This window comes from Paralichthys olivaceus, chromosome 1, assembly GCF_024713975.1.
Source record: "Paralichthys olivaceus isolate ysfri-2021 chromosome 1, ASM2471397v2, whole genome shotgun sequence".
In the NCBI taxonomy this organism is placed as follows: Eukaryota; Metazoa; Chordata; class Actinopteri; order Pleuronectiformes; family Paralichthyidae; genus Paralichthys; species Paralichthys olivaceus.
In genome coordinates this window covers 23419160-23446307 of record NC_091093.1, presented here as the reverse complement: position 1 = coordinate 23446307, position 27148 = coordinate 23419160, and the positions used below count along the sequence as shown (strand labels likewise).

Genomic DNA, 27148 nt, shown 5'->3' with positions numbered 1-27148 from the left:
TGTGCAAACCTCTGCAAATGTCTCGTTCAATATGTGAGAATTTGGTTACAGTGTTTAATATGTAGGATGTATTTTTGTGAAGTGAGTTGCGTTCTGGTATCTAAGCTCAATATTTAAGGCCTCAGGGTGCATTTTTTTGCTAGTCATCACTTTGCCTTTTCGCACTGAGTTACATACAGTTAAGCTCTGTTCCAAAAAATGTTTTAGAGCAAATGTAAAATACTACAGCCTGTAATCTAAATGGTAATTAACCTTAATAGATATTGGCTAGTGTGTGCCTGTGTGTGGTTGTGTGGGCCTGTGTGTTTGTGTGCATGCAGTCATCTGTGTGTGTGTGTGTGTGTGTGTGTGTGTGTATATGTGCATGCATGCATGTACTATATGTTATTCTCTGAAGCAAAGATGGTTTTATTGTGTTCTTCCAAACAACTCCAGAGTCATTATGGACTCTTGTAGAGACATGCAGTCAGTGGTGAGCAGATCTGGTTCAATCTGCAGAAAAAACCCGTAATGAGCAGTGAGACTGGCGAATGAGTGGCTAGCAGAGGGAGAAGGGCAGATTCATCAGGGATGATTGCCTGATGCACACTTCTGGTTTTTTGATGTGAAGACCCCGCTAGGTTACCATGGGGAGAATAATTAGCTTTGGCTGGATGCAGATGCGAATGAGCGTAAGAGATGGGAATTTTCTTATTGAGCTTACTTTATGATACTTAGGATGGAGCATGTGTGGAAGTGTTTGTGTGCACAAACACATACGTACATACAGACACTCTTTCTTTAACATATGCACACAAACACACACACACACACACACACACACACACACACTCACTCACTACCGTCTCATTCTCTTCTATTTATGGCCAGGAAATGGGAGTAGTGCTGTGTCTGGTTGAGCTGAGTAACACTATTCTGTCACACATAGGTTTGACATCAAACACAAGTGACAAGCCTATCCTATTCCTCTCCACCGAGTCATCACCATGTCCCAAAATCACATTATTGTCACTGGGAACCCAGCAGAGACGGATGGTGAGTAGGGGTGTTGATTCCAGCCTTTGGCATCTACAGTATGCTTGAAAAGGCAAATAAAGCCATTTGGCAAGAGCTGATTTCTTGTCATTTCAAAAATATACAGAATGCGTGTGGCATGCCATTCGGTTTTATATTTTATCTAAAGCCTCTTACAGCGACATGGATACGCATGTGTGTGCGTGTTACGACAGGGACCAGTGAATACTGGCGCTGGAAACTCTACAATGCTAACGCCACGCTCTGCTATTTGTGACACACAGGACCATATCATTACCTTTCTGCCCTGGCAGGCAGTAAGCAGCTCTAGCGTGGTAAGCTCCAGTGTTACATGGAGGCAGGCCGGCAGACAGGCAGTGGTGTGGCTGTAATAAGACCTGTGGCCAGCGCCCACTGCCAAGGCTAGCTGAGGCGGGGTGAGAGATGGTGCCCATCCCCAACATGCCCTGCTCTGCCATCTGTCACTGGGCAGGAGCAGAGCCGAGGGAGGGGTCTGAGTCAGTCTAGTTGTTGTCACCTAGACAGTCCACACTGGGGCATGCTGTCTCTTTGTACTCCTTTCGGGCCTTGGCTCAGGCCCGCTCAGTTTATGAAGCACTTAATGCAGCTCAGCAAACATCCTTGTTAATATCCTGATTCAATGATTCAGTTTTGTTTCTATTTTAATGAAATTTGCTCCACTCAGACCTTCCAAGTTTCATGAAGTGATACAGTGATATTACAACCCAGATCAAGAGAGAAAGAGCAGTTCACTGATTGATAAAGTAATTTTAATTAAACATCAAACATCCCCTGATTTCAGCTATAGTCAGTTGCTAGGATTTGCAGATTTTTGACAAACAAATTTACACTATTTAAGTTTTGGATCCTTAGCTACACAAAAGGAGCAAGCTTGTATGACATCACCTTTGGCTTTAGCAGATTTTGATGGACATTTTTCAAATTTTTTTGACCAAGTGATTAACCAACAGCCCTGGAATTAACCACACTATCTGGGTTAGGGCCTTTCACAACCAGTGGTGTCACACAGCGAGGACATTCTGTCTCTTTAAATGTTTCTGAGTCAACGTCTGACTCTGGACAAAGGTTGTCACTAAATGTTTTGCCAAGACGCCTGGTTATGTCATTTCCTGGCTAACGGTGTGCGTGCAGGGAGGGGGGACGGTGGTGCGGGTGAAGGAATAAAAAGGAGGTCAAGCAAGCCCGTGCGTGCACTCCGCTATAAGCAAGATGATCTTGCTCAGTTAGTGTTCATTGCCAACAAGCATGCAAAGTACAAACATCCATATGCACATGTCATGTCAACAAAAGCACACAGCCACACGAACATATACAAACACAGAAGGGGATGAAAATATCAGACAGTGTGCCTGAAGAACATCCCCACAAGGTCAGGGGTAAAAAATCTTCATAAATTAGAGTAAAAGATCTCACTTTCATAAACACATCTGCAACAGAAAGTACTTTCCAATAATGACTGATATATCACAGTAACACTTAATTGCCTAGTTACCAGAAGAGCGACTGGGTATAACACACCCTCTTCAGTTCCCAGGAAGAACTCTGATTTACTGGAAATAATATCAAAACAAGTAGTGGAAAGGAAAATCACAAGAAATGCTAATTGTGGATTACTCATTCTGATCATCCTCTTTACCAGAAACCTTTACGGTGCCACTTTCTTTGTTGACATGTCTCTTGTTCAGCTGCTCGGAGTCGGACACAGCTAAACGGAAGACGGTGTTTGACACAGTTGCTGATCACAATAAAAGGCAGGGAGTAAGAGATCCAGATGAGAGAGTGAATGTTGCGGAAGCAGCAATGATACAGTCTTTGTCGGCTGCGGTGAGGAGAAGAAAGAAATAGAGCTGGGAGCCACCGTGTGTCTTTGAATGGGGTCAGGGCATCATGGGGAATAATGCATTTCCCTTCCCTTGCGCCAGGCGCTCCTTCCATTACGGCTGGAGAAGAGACATTGTGTCCACACTCTGATTACCACTGATCCATGCTGATGACTCTGTTGGCGGATTATCTCAGTTAGTATCAGCCATCTGTTACTGTGTCCGTGTGTGTGTATGTGTGTTTGTGTGTGTGTGTCCTTGTGTGTGTGTGCGCCTGTGCATATATATGTGTGTGCGTGCACGTGTGTTGAAGGGCTGAAGAGAATAGGGGCAAGATTGAGACACACAAGGGGTTGAATAGTTTGAGGCTGTGACACACACACACACACACACACACACACTCGTATTTTGCTCATGTCCTCTGTAAAATTACCGCACATGTAATTGAGCACCACTACATGAGCGCACCACAGCAGACACACAACGCTACAAAACAAATGCATGATGAAAGGCCACATACCAAGCAGCGCAGGCCATTACACCACCACAACCACCAAATGCATGCACTCTATCTCTCCTTTATACAGTTCTGCCCTCCTTTCAGAAGCTGACATGTGAAGGCTTCTGTATGAAGGGCACATGCAATCGTAAATCCGCAGAGCTGTTTATAGCTACACTATCTCCTGAAGGGCCATTGCATCCAGCCACTATTAGCTGCACGCGTTGACAGCTGGGTGCTGTGTTGTATTTGCGGATGTGACTGTGAATCCAGCGCTGAACACATCTTATAAATCATAGTTCAGCTATTAGCATAAATTCTCCCTCTCCTTGCATTTGCGAGACCTGCTGTTTCTGGTTGCGCCGCTCCGTGTTGATTGGTTGGTGTTGTTCAAGTCAAATTGATTTAGCTGTTCACGGAGATTATAACGCTTGCCTTATACCGCCACTGTGGTGTGCCGTTAATTACCTATAAAATCAAGCTAATTCTGATGCTAAATCCATTTTAATTTCTCGTAATTAAGTCAGGATTGGATCCTTAAATACCTTGGCGCTCCATTATTGTAGCAATCATTGTTGTGGCTGTGCATTTGGTGGTACATTGCTGAGCTCAATCTTATTATAGTTATTAGATTTAATTGCTCTAAGTGATCAGTTTGTAGTTGTTGGAGGAAGATGGACTTGCCTCGCAGTCATTTTTTCCCCCCCTTCGCTGTCCTTTCTCTCTCCGTCTCTCATCCCAGAGAGAGGCCCTGTGAGAGATTGTGAGAGATGAGAGGAGATGAGGGGGAGGGTAGCTCTGCTTTACACCTCTGCAAAGAAGGGATTGCTTTTTTGTTGTTTGTTAGGGGGGAAATCAATTCTGTTCACATCATCACGTTTTGACAAGGCAAGGCATTAAGTGCAGATATTGAGAAACGACAGCAGCGGTTTACAGCCTGTCCTTCATCTCCACTCTTTTCCTCTCTTCTGTCTTCTTTTTTTCCACAACAACATCAGAGTGTATTGTCTTGCTTATCCTTTTCCCCTTCAATCTTTTTATCCCCTATTTTTCTCTTTTTCCTTTCCTCCACTGCGTTTCTTTCCCCATTTTTTTCCCATCTTAAAAGGTAGAGAATGATCTGCTTCACTTAGCAGCTGACACCACATAAGCTTGCTCGTCCTCTGAGACACGCGCCTTTTGTTTTCATGTGCATTATGATAATTATGAAGGGCCACAGCTCCTCTCCATTTTCATCACACCTCTAATGATACTTACATTTTTTGTCAGGAGCAACCATGGAAAAAACATCACTCTTTTTTTTATCTTGTGAAAGAATCCTTTTTTTTTTTCCACCCACCCAAAACTGACATTTAAAGGGTGACAGCTGACGTGAAGGAGCACAGTGTGGCAGCCATTCATGCAACAAAAAGTGACGGAGAAGTAACAGTTTTTGGTTAAGATTACAATAATCCTCACTCAGCCAGAAATGCATTCCTGTTGTTGATATGTAATGTTCATTTACGATGATAATTTGGCTCTTAAACCGACATTCTGTCACCTCGCATGAGAGGCCACTCCGGAGGACCTTTGACCTTGCTCATAATTACACAACCGGCATCTTTTCCACTGCAGCAATGGCAGTCATGGCTGCCCAAGTCCGATGGCACACCAGCCTCCTCCCCGTGGACTGCAGCAGGTTTTCTTGTCATCTGCGCCTCTCGCTCTCCCTCTCTCCCTCTCCCACTCTCCCTCTCTCTTGTCAGTGTTGCTCCTGGCGAAAGGCTGATACTTGATATTCAGAGGATAGCAGCTTTTGTCTCAGAGATTTAATCAGTGGCTCTGCTCCCACTGCAGAGAAGAGAGGGAGGGAGGGAGGGTGGTGGTGGGGTGGCAGGAGAGAGGGAAGGAAAGAGAGATGGAGGCAGAGACTGTTTATGTGTAATGACACAATAACAAAGCCTGCCTGTAAAACACAATCTGCAAACTGTGCTTTTGAAGGGGATTTTCGGTCCTGGATTAGTGTCAGGCAGAGGGATACGCAAAAGGAGATGAGAGAAAAAGAGTCAGGTTGATGTGATAGACAGGGGAGGTGATTTTGTGTATGTGGGTGCGTGTGGGTCCGTCTGCAGTGGGGGTTTAAATGTGTGATTGTGCGTCCATGTGTATTTGTGCAAATTCATGAGTTTTGACACTGTTTTGTATTTATTTTACAAGTTAGCAGCCGTGTGGGCTCAGCCACATTGTGTTCACAGTTGTAAGCAAAAGAGGATTAAAGTTGAATAATGTAAGTTAAATATTTGGCTGCAGGACGGCCAAGTGTTCCTCGCGAGGGTTTATGTTGTCGGCTGGTTGTTAATGGCTGGCACGGTGACTCTGTGAGACTGATAATGGACGGCTACCGTGCTGGTTAATGCACCCATCATCTAAAAGCCTCTCCATTTACCTCTAGTTCCAACTGAAAGGACTCAGGGAGCAATGTTGTCTTTAAAGGCCTCAAAGAGCTCTTAAATTTAAATGACATTCCTTTTCATCAAAGAGTTGTAAAGGGATCCTGGTTGTCGAACACAGGTGTGTGTGTGTGTGCTCGTGTGCGTGGTGTTTGCAAATGTGTGTCACAGGGAGGGAGAAAGAGTTGGCAAAGAAAAGTGATTTTTTTTTAGTGCTAATTTAGTTTTGGAGCCTTTCCCTGCCACTCCAACTTAAGCAGAGCAATGTCTTGCTGAAACTCTTTTTGCAGTACAGCCTTCTCAGTTCTGGTATTCTGTTGCACCCTAACCCTTTGTTTTGGGGTTTTTTTGTATCTCAGTTCTTGAAGATGCCGTCCTCCTTTCTACTTCATAAAGCGAGAGTCAATAGGGGCTGCATGAGAGCCAGTGAGCATGGCTAAATAGAAATATTGTTCCGGGGAAGTGAGATGTGAAAGGAAAAGTGTCAGGAGTTGTGTGTGTGCGTGCGTGTGCTCGAACATGATGTGTAGGTGTGACAGTATGCGCTCATGTGTATGTGTTTAAGCATGTGTGTACGGGTGGGTGTGCTTTGCTATTGTAACCCCGCTGATTGGATTGTGTTTGACAGATATGGAGTCTGGAGAGCGGCTGGCCTCCCCTGCGCCCACCCTGTCTGCTGCTCGCACCTCCTCCCCTGCGGCCTCTTCCTCCTCCTCTTCTTCCTCTTCGTCATCCCCGGCTCCCCACTCTAAGAGCAGCCTGGCCCCGAGCCCCTCAGCACTGGGATCCACCCTCAGCACCTCTGGTAAGAAAACAGTTTCTCCCTCTGTTGATCTTCTGTCTCTCAAAAACCATGTGTACCGAGGGGAAAAAATACCAACACACACACACAGTTTCCCCGTAACCATAAAAACAGGACAAATATGCAAATATGGTCACCCTTCTATCTCCATGTCATTCAGAATCCTTTATTTCTTTACCATGAGAAATGAGTTTCCTCCAGTATTAATTATATAGTTATTTTACAGCCTGTGTGAATACACCTCTCTACCAGCTACAAGGATTTTTTTTTTCTCTGACAGCTTGGGTTGCAATTGAAAAGCTGCTGCATTAATGAATCCCAAACAATTAGGGGGCTCTTTTGTGTGAGAAACACACACATGCTTCGCCATGTCTCCTGACAACCTTCAGCTCTCTGGCTCCAGCTGCCTCAGAGTCAGGCTCAGCACGACACTGTGCATGTATGTTTGTGTGTGTGCATGCGTGTGTGAGGGAGAGAGAGAGAAAGAGAGGGACAGAGAAAGAGAGAGAGAGAGCGCCTCTGCCTGCATGATTTAACATTTGTCAGCCACTCAGTGTCTAGTCAGCCCTGTCCAGCATCCAGCCTCTTTTCTATGTATTGGTCAAAGCCATTAGGCAAAGAGGAGTGTCTCTCTCTCTCTCTCTCTGTGTGTGTGTGTGTGTGTGTGTGTGTGTGTGTGTCTTTGTGTTTTTCAGATATCCCTTGTGAGAGCAAGTGAATCATTTGCTCATACTCTCCTTCTCCTCATCTCTTAATGTCTTGCTGTTTTTTTGTTGACACACACACACACAGAGACACACACACCACGATTGTACTGAGTGGGGAATAGTATATCCAGCTTCCTCTGTGATTGTTGTGTTTTTTTTCTGTTACGAGAAGAGGAAGAGAGCAAAATAAAGCCCCTTGTTTTGTCCTCCATCTCCTCAGTGTTGCCCCAAAGAAGATGCCATTAGGAGCATCTCCTCCTTATGCATTATACATCCCTCTTATCCCTCTGTGCCATTACGTGTGCTCAGATTTTCTAGATAAGCGATTTTTGGATTGAGCGTCAAATGAAATGCTGAGAGGCAGGCTGTTAGGTCTGAACTTCTGCTGCGCTTTGTGGGAATCAAGCAAGCCATTCTTTCCCCATTTCATACAATGCCTTGTTTAGTGTGCAGACTGTAACTCAAACATATTTACAAAAGTAAGCCTTAAGATTTAGAGCCACCTCTTTCTGCTTTAAATGATTCAAGTATCATAATTAAAAGGAAAAAACATTCTCAATAGGATAAATAAGATTGTGTCAAGTGTATTCTGTAAGTAGGTAACATCAGTAATTACATATTGTGCAGATAGTGTCATCACTGACTGTGCAGACATTGATTCAAGGTCCTTTGCAAGTGTGCCAGCAACACTTTAGAAAAAAATCTGAAGAAGACAAAAAATGAGCATAGACTCTCACACTATGTGTGTGTGTGTGTGTGTGTGCATGTGTGCGCCTGTGTGAGTGCGCGTGCATGTGTATGTCATTGATGAGGATATCACTTGGAGAATAAAAGCTGATCGGAGCTTGTAGCACTCTCTCCTTCTGGGATCAACTCACGGATGCAATTAACTTAAATCTGTCTGTGGAAATTTGATTGACTGCAACAAACAACAAATTAATCCCCCTTCGGCAGCATCCAAACATGAAAAAAGCAGGCGGTGCAGTTTGTCAGAGAGGCGAGAAGGATTGAAACAGAATGAGAAAGAGGGCGAGGGAGCGAGAGAGAGACAGAGACGCAGAGTGAGGAAGAGAGAGTAGGTAATCCTAGGTATGTCTCAACCGTGCCTCTTTTCTCGCCTCAAATTTTTAGATTTAATTATTCCCCTTCTGGAAGCCTGCATTAATATTGAAAAGGCATTTGCAGATGTCACTTTGTGTTGCCTAGAAAGGCAAGGGGTGCGAAGGGGAGAGATGGGCACCCCAGGCATGAGTGAATGCTGTGGCTGGCCTTTCTGGGGGTTGCATTGCAGTCGTTTATCTTCGTATCCACTAGCTGACTCTGGCGAGGCGGGCTCTACATATTCAGTATATTCTAATGACATTCAAAAGGCAGATTTTGCTGTCTTGTGGTGGTGAGGGGCCTTGAAATCAACACAAAGAGCTGCTGGCACGACGTTAAGGTTTTGTTTATGCCGCATAACCACAAACTAATTCTCACAGAAAAATATTCTACGAGATGCATCTGCAGAATCATGTACATTTAGAGTCTTCATCGTTTTGGTGTTGGGCAGACATAACTGGCCCTGCTGCGTAAAGTCACTCTCTGGATAATTAGATCCTGCACTGCATTAGTTCAGAAAACCCTGCTCCGGAGTCAGTCTGCTTTACATTTCTGTGGTGTGTGCAAGTGTATAGTAGTTTGACATTTTCATCTGCATTGTGCACAACACTTTCCTTTTCTTCAGTCATCACTTTTTTGCATGTGTATTACCTGGCTTATGCAGAGGTATCAAGCAGGCTTGCTCTCCTCTGGAATAGAAATTGAATTTGCATGAAATATGCTCACACCAAATTGCATCTGACTCTGGGAGGAGGTAATACGTGGCAGTCGCCCCTGCCAGAAATGATTGTGCTCAGGAAAACGCTAGACGATGATGATGTTGATGAAGTATTCTTCTGTGCTGAAATTGAATGCCAAAAGGGTAGAAGGAGGTTAGCTTTTTACACCTTATACACATACACACTACCTTTTCCCTCACTGAGAATATCCTTTGTCACCGTGCAGTGTTTTCTGACACTGAAGAAATATCAATACACAAATACCTCCATGCTAAAATTGGACTATGAGAAAATGCTCTGTAATTTAAATGGGATTTTTACTGTATAGACACAAGCATCAGTCTGAAGTAACAGTCAGTCTGTGAGACGCTGCACAGCTGCCTCTTAAAATTAGGTGCAGCTTGCACTCAGTAAAAGTTAAATCTGAAGTTAATTCTTACACAAACAGACGACAGTCGTTCTCCATTTAATTCGAATGTCAGGTGGATAAGAAGCGACACTTTCAAAAGCTGTTCAAATCTACTTTTTACACCCTGTCGATTCTTACATCAAGAGCTCAGAGAGGTAATTTGAGAACAGTGATCTCAGTCTGCACAAATAAACATACACAAAACTAACAGGAGGGCAATGAATTGTGCTAAAGGTTCAATAAACAACTGTCATAGCAGCTGAGCACTGATGTCAACACTGCACTTCATGGAAGAAAAGATATTTTTTTAAACATATGCGAATAATAACATTAAATCAGAAGTGAGTATTTTTAGACAGTTGGAGTTCAAAGAAAAATTCAGCTCTCATATGGAATTCATCCTTTAATCCTGTGAGATAGAAACAGTGGTTTGAAACGACACAGTACCATTCAATAGACTAACTATCGTCAGCAGGGAACAATGCATTTAGTGGAAACATCATAATTTTTTTTTCATACAGGACAATATCTTGTGTGAGTTTGTGTTTTCAAAAACCAAATCAGTCAAAAGAATAAATACATTGTGCACATGCAGGATTGGCAAGTGTAGTTGCTGTACACTACTTTTTATTTGAAAACATTTGAACACTTTTCTTCTTGGATGTATCTCAGGCCGTCTGTTTGGAGCAGCAGGAGAGCAGCCCTTTATTGGCTCCACATTGTCAAGTGCCTTCCCTCTGGTCAACCACCCAGCCTTCGGAGCCCTCTACACTGCCGGAGCAGGCAGGCCTGAATTTGGAGGCCTGGGCTCCCTGGGCATGTCAGCTGCTCTGGCTACCCACCCCCAGCTAGGAGCCCTTTCTGGTATGAATGATTTTATTATTTTTTTTACGGGGGTATGTTTTTGGGCATCAATTGACTAAATGAGAACTGCATTTCGTTGCTTTGTACTTGTGACATGTGCAATGATAATAAAGTTGAACCTAAATCTAATCTAGTCATCATCTCTCTCCTCTCCTCTCCCTCGCAGAGTGGTGGCGAGCTGCTGAAGCCCATGGGAGGGGAGCTGCTGCCTTTCTCCCCTCTTTCATCGGCTTCCCTCCATTCTTCACCCCTCACATCCAGCCCAACCACAGCGTCAGTCCTGTTCAGATCAGGATGCCAGGCAAGAATAGCCACACCCCACCTAAAGGTACAGAACCATCCGGATGACCTTTTCATTGATATTATGTTACATTACATAATATTTATTGAACTTAAATCTAATACAGATGAGAAATAGAGTATTTTTATTTGTTTTAAATGACACATCAACATCATATATGTCATATGTAACAATTTGAAGCAATAAATAACATTTTTAAGAAGTAATGGCACTTAAAAATAAACAACCTAATTTATATTTCTACCACCATCTCCATCTGTGTCTAACTCTTCCAAAACCTAAATCCACTTTGTGCTGCGATGATATTTCTCCCTTTCAAGACAGATTTAATGACTTTCAGTCCTCACTTAGGGATTCCGTCAACCTCTCCCTCCCTCCTCTTTTTTGCACTCTTTTAATTTCACAGTATCTTTTAATTTATCTTTTATTATGTAAACCACTCGTGTTGAGCTTGTGCCTGGCGCAGCTGGCATGTTTGATGAGATACACGTATAAATCAATATTTTTATTCGCCTTATTCCATTCTGCTGTTAGTTTCAGATATTTCATTATCCTGCACAGCATAGTTCTCAGAAAAGATGGATCAGATCAGTGATACAGTAGATCTGTTTTACGTTTCTAGGGGTGAATGGGGCAGTGAATGGCAGCGGAGTCTGTCCTCCCACCACACAATCAGGGAGCTTTTCCGCGAGTCCGGCTCCTGTTCAGGCATCGACCAAGTCGACCAAAACCTCAAACCCCTCTCACAGTCACCGTAGCAGCCCCCATAAAAATCCAGCAGAGTTGGTGGTGAAGCCAATCCAGAAACAGAAAGAGAAGGTCAGTTCTGAGATTTGATTTACTTCGCAGTTTGAAAAATATAATCAAATGTGTTACGTGTTATACAGTGAAATGAAATTTTGTTTTGGCTCAACTCAGAAGCCACGAAAGAAGCCGACGGACGCCTCTGTGGCGAGCAACAGCGAATCAGGCACATCATCAGACAGCTCAAGTGATGGGTCCCTCAGCAGTGATCTGGAGGACCTCGCAGAGGATGATGAAGACGATGATGATGACGATGAGGATGATGACGAAGAGGATAAACAGAGTGAATTATCAGACTCTGAGAAGCGGACAAAGAAGAAAACAAAGGTAAAAAGAAGAAATATATCAACTGAAATAATGAACACTCACAGAGATGAGTTTTGGGCAAGTACATAGCAGGAAGCCTGCATTCCCTCATCCACTCCTGCGACAGTGCACTTGACTTCACTGCACTTTAATTCGCTGAAACGATGTCCAAAATGAGTGAATTATAATAAATTATCATACCATGAGGCAGTTCTTTGTTCTAACACTTTTTTTATTTCCTCCCCAGGTTTTGATACCTGGCACTGGAACTGCAAAGAAGAAGGCCCACTCCAACCCCCCAACCCTTGTGCCCTTACCCTGCTCTGCCTCCCCCCCTGCCTTGTCCCAATCCTCGCCACTGGCTCTGCACAGCTCCAGGTCCTGGACAGACAGTCCACAGCAGCACTTCAGTGTGATTCAGTCCACTGGCTTGGCTGCCAACTCGAAGCCCCTGGCACTCCTCACCCAGCCCCGTAGGGAGTCTTCACCCTCTTCCTCACCCATAGCTCTCACCACATCACCCAAGGCGCTCTCCAGCACCGCCTCTCCCAAACCTCCCAAACTGCTGCCCTCATCCTCCCCCCAGCACCTGCCCCTCTCCCTTTGCTCCTCCCCTAAGCCTCTGTCCGTCCCCTCGCCACCCCCCTCAACGCTCCCGCTGTCTACCTCCCCAAAACGTTTTGGCCTGACCTCATCTGTAAGAAGCTCCAAGAAGTCATCACTGAAGCCACCTCAGCACGCTCCTTCTGGCGCTGCCAAATCCAACAAAAGGAAACAGCTTGAAGCTTCACTCGCGCAGATCAATGAGTTCAGGCTCAAACAGGTAAGACAACGTGATAACAGCAATTGAATAATACCTTTTCTTTACCAGGGACACATGGTGCTCTGCTTAATGAACAATGTGTAATGTGAGAGGTAAGCAAGAGAAATATAGCTGCAGTCAGCTTTCATGAACTAAGTTACTCCCAATAAACTGACAGTAATGAATTTATCCACCGGAGCTGATTGTACAGTTAGATTATAGTTGTATTCTTCTCTTTTCTTCATCACTGCTACACAATAGCCAGCTCTTCTAAAATGGCAGCCATTTAATACATTTACTATAGTTAACACAAGATCCAAAAATGTAGAGACAGGTACATACCTGTTACTGCTCTGCATACTCAATTAGAAATCAATATAATCTTTGCTATTGCTGGTTCTCATTCACAAGAAGCTGGGATTCTGTATCCTGTTTCAAAAGGCCTCTTTGAAATTGTTACATGGCTTTAAGCAAACTCTGACAACCGCAGTCGGACATCAGAGAGCGTCTTTGTTTTGTACAGTTGATTTATGAGGCAGCACTCATTTGAGTAAACTTGTAGGACATGGGTATTGGACACAGAAACAACAACCAGACATCTAAGACATTCCTGAGCGAATCTTGGGAAAGGAAAGCATTTGGAATTAGTTAGTCATTGTCAACTGTAGTTAATGGCTACAATTGTGCAAATGGGTAATTACTTAAGGGTACTGAACATTAGAAGTGTTGAAAACAGGCAGTGTGCAGCCGTTTGTTTCTAACATCCTCCTGCAGCCTCGTAGTAAGTGGTTAAACCCCTAGACAACACAGTGTGGTATCGTCACAGTTAAGTTTGCTGAGCTTTCATATCACATCTCACTCCTGTGGATTTAAGTGTCCATAAACCTTCTCAACAAGCAACTTTGAAGCTGCAACTGGCCAAATATGTGGCATCTGAAAATGGCTTCCGAGTGGCAATGTAACGTTAACTAAAAGGCTTAATGGAAATTCTAATAAGTTGCAAAGCTACGCATGATATTACCCCTCTCCCGCAATCTGCACATCACTTCTCAATCAATCACACTAACAACACTAACGTATACATTTTGGTTTTCAGCTAAAAACTAGTGGTTTAAGGTTGTTTAGTTACTCTTCAAGCATAATGATCTATATTTTATCATGGTTTTCTATGTGTGTAAAGTGATTTACAGTTCTTCTCTCGCCTGTTGATAAAAATGCTGTTAGTTTCATTGCCGACGTGGTCTCTGCATACATGCTACTGTATTATTTATGATTCCGGGAAATTCCGATGAAATGCAATAACAAGTGGCATTTTTATTTGTTTTGACTACACAAATTCCATTTCTTCAGATGAAATATGAACGATAGCAGAGTAATCAATAAGCTAAACCTATTGAGATCAGCTTATTCTATGAAAATCACTTCCCCTTTTCTTGTTTTGAAAAGTGTAGAGAAGTTTCCAACGAGCTAAATTCCCCTTGTGGTTTCAGCACTGTTACTGTATTTCATGGTCTGTGAAATTGATTTGTTTCACTTCATATCACATCCAGTTGAAAGTGCAACATTAAAGTCAAACCTGGTTTTGGTTAAACACAGACTGAACCAAACTTGTCATCAGAGTAAAAAAAAAAAACTTACCCGGCCGCATGATGATGATAATGATGATGGAGCTTTTCAGATGTGCTCACAAGTAATTACAATTTTTGGGACACACTCAGTATTTCTTTTTGTAAACTTGGTCGAGCACAATGCCTTTGGTTATTGCATTTGTGTTCTTTTTGTTTCTCAGAAAGGGGCTTAGACACAGTTAACTGTACCAGTGTTTAGCATTGTAGTTTTGTCACCTGCTCAAACAATCAACAGTGATGTGAACTGACAGCTAGAGCAACTCCACTTTGTCCCATTTCTTTTCTCATTTTTTTCCCTAACCTTTCTTTGTTCCTACCATTCTGGTTTTCCCTCTCCCTCCCTCCCCCTGACTCCCTGCCCGTCCTTGCTCTCTCCCTCTCTCCTCCTTGTCCTATTCCCAGACTCTCATGTCCCAAGGGCAGACATTCCCAGCTGAGCTAAAGAAGCAGCAGCAGGGGCCAAACAAGTCTCCCAAGAGGACGTCTCTGTCTTCATCGCCATTGCCACCTGCTCCGCCTCCTCCACCCCAGAACAATCACTCCAACCTCTTCCTCTCGAGTGCCCTGCTGGGGCTCCCTGAACCCCACCACCCCAATGGAGTCATCCAAAGCACCACTCAGGACGCACCTTTGGCCCTCATCAGCAAACCTCGCAAAGACTCTGCCTCGCAAGGCAAGTCCCCTCAGTGCGACTCCGAAGCTGGGTCAATGCCTGTCAATCTGAGCACAGGGGCGAGCAGGACCCAAGGAACCACCAAGGCTGGGCTCCTGTCACAGCCCCCCACTACCTCACCCCATGCCACAGGCCATGGATCTAGGAAGAACAAGTCCCCCAAAGGTAAGGGACAGACACCGGGGCTGGTACAGGGACAGGGACAAGCAGACCCTTTAGCTGCCTGGAAGGGCTTCTCTCAGAACCACCTGGTACAATCGCTAGTAGATCTGTTTCGTGGAGGAGAGGCCGGGATCGGGATTCCTGGAGTCAGTATCCCTGGAGCTGGAATTCCAGGAGTGGGGATCCCTGGGACATGTAACCCCACAGCTGGTCTCCCAGCTAACAAGGAATCAGATGACTCGGACGATGACGATGAGGATGATGATCTTGAGGAGGAGGAGGATGAAGAGGACTCAGATGATAGTCTGTCAGGTTTGTAGCTTTGATGCATAAAAGTAAAAACAACTTTCTCAGTGTAATAATGAGGTCACAATAAAACATTAACATTTCTCAGTTTGAAAATTAAGAATGTGGTCAATAAGGTGATGAGACGGAAATTGGTTTGTTTGTCCAACTAACAGAAGAAAACCTGACAGTTTAATTTCACATGAGTAAAAGAAGAGCAGCAAATCATTTGAAACAACTCATCAATTAATTGACCAGGTGTTTCAGCTGGGATTAACAACCATTTGAAACACAGACGCACAATAAAATCATTCATTTAATCGCATGATACAATTATTCTGACGATTTGATACCTCATTAACTTGTGAACTGTCCTGGTTTTGTTATTTCAGAGTCTGACAGCAACTCAGACAGCGACGTCTCTGGGAAGAAAGTGAAGGAGTTAAAGCTGCTGCCATCTGGATCATCTAAAAAGGAGATGACACCCCGCCGGCTAACCAAAGGCCCAGAACTACTGAACACCTCAACCAATCACACCGCCACCAGCTGCTCCCCTCTCAACCTGCAGGTCATCAAGACTCCCACCATTGTCACCAGCTCCAGTGCCTTGGCCTATCACAGCTCTCCAGGCTCATCATCCTATAGCTTAGCCTCGCCATTAGGTAATGTGTTCAAAATGATTTCATGTAGAAAGCGTAAAAGTGGAGGGGTGAAAGGCCAAAAAGCGTGAGAAAGTCAAAGAGGTGTGGTGTACGAAGTTGATAAAATCAGTAGATAACATTTTCAGCAGGATTACGCAAAAACTCCTCAACCAACCCCCATGGGATTTTGAGGTGGGGTGAGATGTGACTCTAGTAAATTTAAATGTGATTTCCTAAGGACACTGTTTGGCCCAGCAGAGGTATGTGCTCTACTGAGTGCCATTCTGGTAATGAAGAATGTTTGTTATTTTTAGGGAAGCAGGAAGAAGGCAATGTGTTGACATAGACCAACTGGAGCTCTGAGGTCCTGTAGAGGCACGCATAAGAGACCTGACGACTTGTTTGGCATAGTAACAAGTTTAATTTCTGCCTGCTGTAGAAAAGATCACCTGATTAATAACTTGCAAGGAATGTTCTGAATAGATGCTCCATTCTTTCCCCTACTGTTGGTAAAATGATTCTCTCTCATTCTTTTCTAAATGGACACCGTTATTTAGACAATACCATGTGATTTATTTTTACCCCTGTGTTTCTACAGATCTGCTTTTGCATTTATGTTTTTATCATTTCAATATGGCAGCCCAGGGAACTGTGCATACTGAACTTTTGTGGTCACAAGATGCAGGTCTATGCAGTTTTATAAAAAAGTGCACGTATACATACAAGTCTAAGACCTGGCAGGTATGATTGCAGGTGTAAGGGGCTTCGACTGCTGCTACTGTATGTGTGAGGTTTCTATTCAAAGTCTGTGCTGTCAAATTGATGGTTGAACTCTGTCTCTCCACAGGCTTAGGGAAGAGGAAGAGGGTGATGGATGAGAAGGAGTTGATGATACCTCTGGAGCTGGGGTATGTACAAGGAGTGGAGAGAAAGAAAGCGGTTCACTTCAGTGTGTGTTGAAATGTTTGTCACACACATGATCACATCCACAAAAATGCATGATTCATACTGTTTTTCTGAACAGCTGTGTTGTTGTTTTTTCATCCTCAAAAAAAAAATTCCAGGTGGCGAAGAGAAACAAGAATCAAAACAGTGGCTGGGCGGCCGCAAGGCGAGGTGGCCTACTACGCCCCGTGTGGCAAGAAACTAAGGCAATACCCAGATGTAATGAAGGTACCTCGGCCGCAGCGCTGCAATTTAGTCTACATCCGTGATACAGAAGCAAATGTTTTGTGACTAACAGATGAGCAGTTGAGTTTGGTTTATGAGTTCTTATGGAAGTGATTTTTCACTGCTCGTCCACATTGCTCAAACACATGCTTGTGTATCAGGATCTGTTGTATGCTAATCTATGCTATTGCTCCCACTGCACTCCACCCCCACCCCACCCTGCTTTCTATGACCCTAATAGTGAGAGATAATATTCTTAGATTCCTTTCTTGTGCTGCTTCTTTTCATCCCCTTCCCCTCCCCCCCTCCCAAAAAGTGTTGGGATGCACAGCTTTGGCCTTATTCACACAGTATGTCGTAGTGTATAATCTTCTTTATTCAATTCATGAAAGGCTCAACCACACTGACTTGTCAAAACTGCCTTTGAGTGTACAAGTGTGGACAAAAAAAAACCAAGTATTCTCAGTAACACTCGCTCCCTGCTAGTCAGTCAGTAGACAGTAAAAAGCCTTGCAATGCCACTGATAAATAAGAAAGGGCCTGAATTGTGCACCCCAAGGTCAGAACCGTTTTTCTCTCCTGAGAGCTCTTGCTCTCTTTTTTGTCCCCCCAGCTTTTATAATGATTAGTAGCACTGCACAGATGCACATTGTAACCTTAGACTCCCTCCAATCGAGTGCCTCCCACTTGCTTTTCAATGTCGCTAATTTCACAAATTTTTTTTCTGCCTAAACCAACGCCATTATTATTTTCTCTTCTGTAGTATCTATCCAGAAATGGAATAAGTGGCATCACGCGTGATAATTTTAGCTTCAGTGCAAAGATAAGGGTTGGTGACTTCTATGAAGCCAGAGAAGGACCCCAGGTGACTGCTTTTCATCTCCTCTTTCTTTCTGTCTCTCTCGTTCCCTGATCCCTGTTCATCTTTTCATCTAGCGGCAGGCAGAAGCTTAATGCAGCAGTCACTTTCAGGGCATGGATAGGAATCAACTACAGCCCTCAGTAGTCCTAGTTCATAGATCTCTCACTGTGCATGGAGAAATTTAATAATCACCTGACATTACTTCCACAGGTGGCCAGTGATATTTGCAATTTTATGTGTCTGTGATACAAATAGACAAACTAGAAAATGTATTTGTGTGTATTTTTGTCAATAGAATGAAGATAATACTTAAAGATCCAGTAGATGTATGCATTTCTGAGGGGGCAGAGAAACAGATCATATAAGATATATAAGATTAGAAATAGAGAGGTCAGTCAATTAGTCATTTAAAATACTATGGAGTCAGCTTTTTACTGCATATTATAAAAATAGACTCTGAAGAGAATTTGAATCAATAAATTGAATTCATCCTGTCAGAGTCCTGTTTGCTAATGACTGAATTGTTCTTAGTCACATTAAATTATATTAAATGATTAAAATGAAATGATGATATGACAACAAGCCACACACTCTTACGGCTCTCCACCCCCCCTCCCCCCACCCCGATCTCTCCATCTCTACTCTTTTCTCTCTCGACTCTCCAGGGTTTACAGTGGAGCCTGTTGAAGGAAGAGGAGGTCATTCCTCGTATTTTGGCGATGGAAGGTCGAAGGGGTCGCCCCCCCAATTCAGATCGCCAATCCGCGGGCGAAGGCACCAAAGGTTCCCGCCGGAGGAAGGGGCGACCCCCTAATGTGGGCGATCCGCTGGTGCCCGAGGGCCCCAGTCCCAGTGAGGTCAAACTTCTGCGTAAACTAGAGGCTCAAGGTTAGTGGAGGAAAAGAGCCTTGAAATATGTTTGTCATAAATGTGTGTGGCATCTATCAACCAGATATTATCAAGGTTACAGAGGCCAAGGAGGGGGTTACAGTTTAAAATATTTCCGATAAGTCCGTTTTTTCTCTCCCCCTTGTTCGACTTGTAGTCATATAAACACTTTTTCAGATGAAACAGCGCTGTTATCATTTCTGCTTCAGGTCTTTTGTGGAGCATTGATAATTAGAATAGGACTCATAAGAGCACATACTTTCACTAAAGTCCCAACAGACCCTTTTTGAGACCACTTTTAAATTCACTAGATCAAAATTCTTCAGTGGATCGGCACCAAGTTGCACACAGTCATGAATTATATCAGTCCCAGAATGCCTGATATATTTAATCCATGAATTATTCCATTCAATAATAAAGAAAAAGAAAATTGCTGGATCTGCCTCCTGATCCAAACCAAAATTAAATGTGTTGCCTCCTGACCCATACCACATCCCTCCACTAAGTGTTGTGGTAATCCGTGCCATAGTCTTGTATAATCCCCCTAAATAACTACATTTTTATAACAAATAACATAAAAACACTACCACCATTGAAAACACAAACTCCTTGACAAGGGTAATAACATGATTTCTGATTGTGATATTACATAAATAAATAAGTAGTCAGCTCCACCCTTGTAGAAATATGCATACTTGTATATTTCTTAATGGAAAATTGCACAATATATGTTAATCATCAAAGGGAATAATGGTTTCAATCTGTCCCTTGTTTTGACAACATTTTAGACAAAACATGATTTCAGTCAAATTTATTTGACTACAGCGACATTTATATTCTTTTAAAATGTCTCACTGACGATGCCTTTTTTCTCCCTTTTTTTTGTGCAGAAATAGCCCGACAGGCGGCCCAGATGAAACTGATGAGAAAACTGGAAAAGCAAGCACTGGCACGTGCAGCCAAAGAGGCTCGGAAGCAGCAAGGTAAACTCTGGTGTAAGGATTGATTTATTTGCTTGGTCAGTCTGTCCCTTTCAACCACTTTCATCTAAATGTCGCATGAAGACTGCAGGGACTTTGTTTGTATATACATATTTATTTTCATCACATTCAAGCTCAGGCTTCAATCCCTCTTCTGCCCTAATCTTTATTTCTGCCACGCTGCTGCTTTCAAACATTATGCTTTTACATTTTTTAAATTCCTACACGCAACGTCAAAGCTAAAAAAAAAAAATCCAATCATAAACTCAGTTTTGTTTGCTTAGTTTAATATATATTCTGAAATGTATAATATAGCAATACATTTAAACCAGAGTAGACACATTTGATCTGTGCTTTCAACTTAACTATGCATATTTTTAAATTAAACTTTCACTCCTGCTGAATTATTGGAATGAACTCAGATCCGCTGCATATTTTTGATATTGACATATCTGACCGTGTCTCAAATCCTCGGATCATTGATCAACTCTCATGTCTATGTCTTCATGAAGTTTAATAAAATCCTCCAGTCTTGAGAATCAAGGTTAAGACCTGATCACAGTGTGATGCCTGCACTGATAAAAATACACACTACGCTGCCCAATTTGTTGACCTGTCTAAAGCACATCTATATCTATGATGATGGCTTTGTTCTATAAGTTCCTTTCTTTGTGTTTCCATTATCACTGTGCGCTTTTTAAATTCATCCCTCTGGTTTCTACTATTTGAAAATATTCGTATACCGTTGATCCCAGCTTTGCAGGTCATTTTTGTAACACAACACTTATTTGACTTTTGCAGCGATCATCGCAGCCGAGGAGCGGAGGAAGCAGAAAGAGCAGATCAAGATTCTCAAGCAGCAGGTGGGTCTTCTTTATGTGTGTGCTGACAAATGTTTTTCTTCCCTTCCTCCTTATCTCAGTGTCCTGACTCCGCGCAGTCTCCTCGGCAGGAAATGCTGAATGGTTATTTTGTGATGCTTTAAAGCTTGCTCTTCAATCACCGTCATTACTTCTAGTGCTCAACTTATTGTTGTGGGGGTTTTTTTCTTTCTTTGCCCATCCCAATTGGAAGAGAGTGGTTAGAAAGTGATTTTTATCTTCGGATGTTTTCCAGTGTCTAAAATATTAAGAGATTATGTTTTTTTTAAACAGGAAAAGATCAAGCGTATTCAGCAGATTCGGATGGAGAAGGAACTCAGGGCGCAGCAACTTTTGGAGGTACAGAATCTGATCCAACGGCACCTCTGATTAAGCAGAACATTCCTGGAGAGCTACAGCCCCTCAGTCTATAGTGTTTTAATCTTCCTAAAGCTCATTACTGAACAGCAGCATGCATTGGAGGGAGTTGCGTCTTCTTAGGCATAATTCCACATGGAACTAATGCTAAATTGGTCTTGGTTTGACGGCTGTTGAATATTAAAATGGCTGTTGCTGCCTCCTCAGACCTTATTTAAATTGGACAGAAAAGTCTTCTTTTTTTTTTCATCAGACAACAGTAACAGTTTAGCATAAGTGGGTCGAGCAAAAAAAAAAAAGGTGCTGTTTTCCACACACACGCACACAAACGCACACATGCCAAAATGCATACACACACACACACCAACACACACACGCATGCAGGCACACACAATTATACTGTAAGAGCTTCAATGTGTTTTAGCAGGCAGGACTAAATCAATTTTGAGTTGACACGGTTGGCAAGCCACTCTTAACGGGAGGCTTCAACATTTTTACAATTATGCGTTAAAGAGATACATTATTCATTTGCTGTGTTTTACAAATTTGACTGGCATTCAGGAGCATGAAATCCATGCTCAAACTGCACACAATCAGTTAAAGTGCAGCAAAGTCCTCACCCAGGACTGATTGATGTATGTTTGTGATTTCTTGACCTTAATCTTTATTCATAGGCCAAACGGAAAAAGAAGGAAGAGGCGGCCAATGCCAAAATATTGGAGGCTGAAAAACGGATAAAGGTATGTTTTATTTAACGAATCTCTCGGTATAGCTGTAACACTATTCCTAGTATAGCTTGGACATGGATTACTGTTAGTGTAAACAGTGGAGTCTAGCGATGTCTACAGTGTGATTTATTTGATGGAAAGCCTGGATCATTAATGTCTGTGGAGGCGATCTTCGTTTATTCTGGAAAACCAAGATATGTGGAGCCCCTCTCCCATAGAGTTCAACCACAAAACAGACACATGACATGAAAAGCTAGAGAACAGAGAAGCTAACAGAGAAAAACTTGCATGACTGAAATGTCACATAACTTAGAGTACTACAATAGAAAGCTGGAGAAATACCCTTATATAGTAGACGTGCAGGTACAGGACCGAACTGTCCACACTGACAATGCAGGCCTTTACATGCCTGCTAATAACTATGCCAAGGCATTTTGTGTAATTAGAAGAAACAATCAAAATGATATAAATCAAAATGCACATTGGATTGAGTGACACATGATACTGCTGTATAATTGGCATTGTTATATCCAGTAACGGTAATGCACAAGTCTATTTCCACTCAAGAAGCAGCTGGCGATAAAATTTGAGCGACCCTTTGAAATGAGCTGAATCTCTATCAGTGTGTAGTGATTTTCATGATATTGGCGCTGTGGAAGCCTATCGATTTTTTCCCCCTCATCTTCTCTTTTCTTGCCTTCAAGGAGAAAGAGTTGAGGAGACAGCAGGCAGAGATTCTCAAGCACCAGGTAGGTTTTCACCACAACTTGCTCATCCCCCTTGAACGTAATAGTTACTGCTGAATAAAACCATTTAACTCAAACCTCAGTAAGAATTTGCAGGTGTGTATGTGTGTGACTGAGTGATTATATATGTGCATCTGCATATATTTAACTATAGGTGTGTGTGTGCTCGCGTGCGTGTGTGTGTGGTAGTGTTTATATAAATGTGGTTAGTATTTCTCTTTATTTAACGCCATGCTTTTTGGTTTTGGATATTACTTCTGTTCCTTAATATTTTGCCAACTCTCTCTGCCAGGAGTTGGAGAGGCATAGACTAGATATGGTATGGGTATGTTTATTTTTGTACATCTAACACCTGCATCGTGTAACTGGTTGTGTTATGGTTGTCATAGCAATGCATTAAGTGTAGCACTGGCTGCTGTCATACTACATTCTTCTGCATGGCTTTCCAGCAAAACCAACAAAAGAGAAAAAGAGTCAGTATGCTGCCTCCATCTGCTCGTCCTGAGGGACAACTGACCCTGTCACGGTGGCCAGGCAGCTTCTGTCCCTCCCTCCCCCATCCTATCTCCCCTCCCTCCCCTTGAAAAAAAAAAAAAACTCAAAATGCATTGCAAAGACTGCTAGCCAGTCCTCACTCACTGTCTGAAAGTGCACTGGAGGAGTTTCCATCCATCACACACTGTACATTGTCTTAACTGTTCAATTGGAGTCGCCTGTGTTACCCATGAGTGCTTGACGATTTTTCAGCCCCAGACATTGAGCTTGTGTCTGTTCGTCCGTGCATCTGTTCTGCAGTCCGCCGAGTGCTGGACTTTAACCAACCACATCCCAGCCTCTCTGTCATTCACTGTTCCTGTACTCTGCACAAAGAATGAAAAAACCGCTACTGAGAATCATTTTGTCTTTATGGTGGAAACACTTCCAGACACACAGCCCCCCCCCCCCCCCCACTCCCTCCCTCCCTACCTCACTCCAAGTTTGGTGAGGGCACAGACACAACCTTTACATGAAAATAGACCTGATAAAACAAAAATATAACCAGTTCCACCATGAGGACAAATATGGTTCCGTGTAGCATTTTATTTTGTGGCCTGGCTGTTCTGCTTGTCGCCCTTCTCACTCATACACAGTCGCAGCTGAATCAAAAGGTCTGCCTATCTGTTTCACCGTGGACTCTGAGCCGATTGTTGCATCATCAACCCCTTGTACCTTCACTCGGGGCATTATGATCAGGGGCACATTGAGACACATGAAATACTGCTGGTATTTGAGGTTGTCATATGCAATTGTATTGCATATGATGTATTGTAGTTTGTTATCACAACAACCTTTGAACATATCCAGTGGTTTTTGATGAATCGTAAAGCTAGAATGCGCTGAATGCCACCGGCTTAATGTCCTTTCTGAACTCGTCCTGTTTGAAGTTTTCCCATTTGTAGATGAATCAAACCAGTTAAGACCGTAGGAATGATGCAGCGGAGTTTCTGGCTTCCTGCCTGTTTCGTTTATCACAATGACAAAACGATCCTCACAAACAGCCCATACTAGTCCCTATGTGCTGTAAATGTCCTTGGCAAGGCCTAATAGTGGCAATTGTGTCTTTCTGGTGGATCACAGAGGGAATGACAGCCTGATATGGAGGAGCGTGAAACCTAAAGAGATCAAATGAAATGATAGTCAGTCACTGGTGATTCCTGTGCCCTTTCGCAGTAGACTGTGTGTCACGCACCAAAGAACAACATAGATGTGTCATCCTCAGCAGTTACATACTGTGCTAATACTTAAGCTGCCATAACCACTGAAGCAGAACCGCTCTGTCTGTAGCGTCCGTTCCTCTTTGTGGTCCCCCTCACCAAATATCATTCGAATGATGTGTCAAATAAACTTTAGCATTGACTCGTGTAATTGAATTTATTATTTTGATTGTTACGCCGTTGTGGCACGTCAGAGGATCTCTGGGCAAACGAGCGTTTTGTTGCTTTTGTTGTGTCAGCTTTAGTTTAGAGGCGCCGTCACCGATTCCAGCTGCTTCTCTTTTTGAGCCTGTCATCACATCTACTTTGTATCGCATCTATGTGTCGCTTTTTTGGTTGTCATTGTATTACTGTACTCTTCACTTATGCTTCCACCATACATGTGAAAGTGTATACATGTGAAGCATTGTTTTGTGTTTGTACGGTGTAAGTACGGTGCCGTTATTGGATCTAGTGCATCACAATTATACATTAATACATACTAAATTTAGTCGACCTTGAGTGCTGTTTGTGCAATGTGTGCTTGTAAATGTGCCTCTGTTTTCTGACTCTCTAGGAGAGGGAGAGGAGGAGGCAACATGTAATGCTGATGAAGGCTGTCGAGGCTCGCAAGAAAGCAGAGGTAGTCCATATGGACACAAATAAATGCAGAAACACACATACAGTCCACTCCATAAAAAGAGCCTCAGTCCTTATTCCCTGGATGGATTCCTACTTTCTCTTCTTTTTTGTGCATTCTTTCCCTCCATTCATTTTTTTCCTACACACTTACCAAGTCAAAAGATTCTGGCCCTCAAGCACTTTTCCTTTGAATTCACAGCAGCATTAGGCTGAATTCTAATACTGCTCAGCAAAGTCAAGTAAACCTTCTCGTCTGTTTTCACGCAACACACGCATACACGCACACACACACTTTGCTTCCCTAAATGAATGAATTCTGGACTCTCTAGGAGCGTGAACGCTTGCGGCAGGAGAAAAGGGATGAGAAGCGTCTGAACAAAGAGCGTAAACTGGAGCAACGGAGGCTGGAGCTGGAGATAGCGAGGGAGCTGAAGAAGCCAAATGAAGACATGTGTCTGTCTGACCACAAGGTAGATTAGACAGGAGGTCGATCACACACAAAAATCATAGGATGCAAGTTCAGTTCTTATAGACTGAAAGAAAAGTCTCATTTCAGTGCTGTAAACTCTGTGGCATCAAGATGGAACAGTCACAAAATCCATGTTGTCATTATTATTACTATTATTATCTGTATAATATTTTATTATGGCTCTGTATTTATAATGAGGCCACATGGTCAGAAGCATTTTTATATGTGGAGATGTGTGCCCCCAAGTGGTTAAAGAATAGTAGTGCATGAGTGTAGAAAATATGCAGTCAATAACATAAATTGGACAACACCATCTTGATAACAGTCAACAGATGTTTGATATACTGGCAGCTTTTCTCCAATTTACCACAGTTGTTTAAATCATAACCGTCTGCTGTACAAATTGGATCTAATGGATTTCTGTTTTCACAGCAAAACAACTAACAATCCCACTTTCATTTGTGCAGCCGCTGCCTGAGTTCTCCCGGATCCCTGGACTCATCCTGCCAGGACGTGCCGTGTCCGACTGCCTTATGCTGATGCAATTCCTGAGAGGCTTCGGGAAGGTTCTGGGACTAGATTTGAGCATGGATGTGCCCACCCTGGGAATGCTGCAGGAGGGCTTGCTCAATGTGGGGGACAGCATGGGCCAGGTCCAAGATCTTCTGGTCAAACTGCTCTCTCTGGCAGTCTGTGATCCTGGGTTACCACCTGGACAAAAGGTGAGCTACTTTAATGCTGGTTTAAGAATGCAGGTACTGTATAATCTTAAACAATGGAACCAATTCGAGAATTAAACCTGAGACAGAAATATGGCACATATTGGTAGATTGTTATTGTTACATGCCAAGTGTATGTTTAGATTTAAAATACCATCTCACATTTTTATTTAATACTTTTGATATTAATTTCAATGTGAAAATATTAGCAAAATATTGTTCGTAATATCGATTGTAATAGTGTTATTTTTTTGTTTAAGTGTTAGAAATTAAAAGAACATTTTCTTGAAGCTTAGAAGAGGAAATTATTTATCAAGAAGTGTTCATCAACTCCTCCCCTTCTATTTTCAGACAAAAACCATGCTGGGCGACCACCTGACCAATGTTGGCATCAATAGGGATAATGTGTCTGAGGTGCTACAGATGTACATGGGGGCCCATTGTGCCAACACAAACTTGGCTCTTCTGGCCCTCAGTCTGAAGACCAAGGCCTTCCAGGCCCACACGCCTGTGCAGAAGTCATCTATTCTGGGCTTCCTGGCTAATGAGCTAGCCTGCAGCAGAGCTGTTATCAGGTAGGTCCAACTATATGTTTTATTGATGCATTGGAAAATACTTGATAAATCCACTGTCGGGAGCAGTAACTGACAGTAGACTACTTTTAATTAAATGAATTAGTGCACTGGGACACCAGCTTTGTGTTTCTTACTTTGGCTGCAGATCATTTCCAGCAGCCTCAAGCTTTTGTCTTTTACTGAATACATTCTCATACTTACCCGAAACACAACTGTCACTAACAGAATTGCATTTCTTCTTGCAGTGAGATTGACAAGAGTCTGGATCAGATGGCAAACATGAGGAAGGACAAGCTCATCATGGAGGGGAAACTGAAAAAGTGAGTATTTTTAAGCTAAAAATAAATCATACTTCAACAATTTTTAAACTATCACGCTGATCCTGAATGT

The 27148-nt window shown here is 42.9% G+C and overlaps 1 protein-coding gene across 23 annotated transcripts in view; it reads left to right on the top strand.

The window, feature by feature from the left end:
- baz2ba (bromodomain adjacent to zinc finger domain, 2Ba) overlaps positions 1 to 27148 on the top strand; it is a 65735-nt gene that overhangs the window by 31019 nt on the left and 7568 nt on the right. For 4 of the 23 annotated variants that reach the window (XM_020080066.2, XM_020080055.2, XM_069525693.1 and 1 more), the window contains 23 exons: positions 6433 to 6609; positions 10215 to 10406; positions 10573 to 10734; positions 11330 to 11526; positions 11626 to 11838; positions 12065 to 12640; positions 14650 to 15394; positions 15760 to 16029; positions 16856 to 16916; positions 17073 to 17181; positions 17942 to 18043; positions 18706 to 18928; positions 19819 to 19923; positions 20710 to 20771; positions 21063 to 21128; positions 21821 to 21886; positions 22579 to 22623; positions 22913 to 22945; positions 24931 to 24996; positions 25325 to 25465; positions 25932 to 26186; positions 26535 to 26758; positions 27004 to 27078. In XM_020080066.2, the coding sequence (XP_019935625.2) occupies positions 6435 to 6609; positions 10215 to 10406; positions 10573 to 10734; positions 11330 to 11526; positions 11626 to 11838; positions 12065 to 12640; positions 14650 to 15394; positions 15760 to 16029; positions 16856 to 16916; positions 17073 to 17181; positions 17942 to 18043; positions 18706 to 18928; positions 19819 to 19923; positions 20710 to 20771; positions 21063 to 21128; positions 21821 to 21886; positions 22579 to 22623; positions 22913 to 22945; positions 24931 to 24996; positions 25325 to 25465; positions 25932 to 26186; positions 26535 to 26758; positions 27004 to 27078 (4163 nt within the window). In that variant the 5' untranslated portion in view covers positions 6433 to 6434. The remainder of the gene's footprint in view (positions 1 to 6432; positions 6610 to 10214; positions 10407 to 10572; positions 10735 to 11329; positions 11527 to 11625; positions 11839 to 12064; positions 12641 to 14649; positions 15395 to 15759; positions 16030 to 16855; positions 16917 to 17072; positions 17182 to 17941; positions 18044 to 18705; positions 18929 to 19818; positions 19924 to 20709; positions 20772 to 21062; positions 21129 to 21820; positions 21887 to 22578; positions 22624 to 22912; positions 22946 to 24930; positions 24997 to 25324; positions 25466 to 25931; positions 26187 to 26534; positions 26759 to 27003; positions 27079 to 27148) is intronic. The other 19 variants (XM_020080058.2, XM_020080074.2, XM_069525752.1 and 16 more) reach the window with 14 other exon arrangements.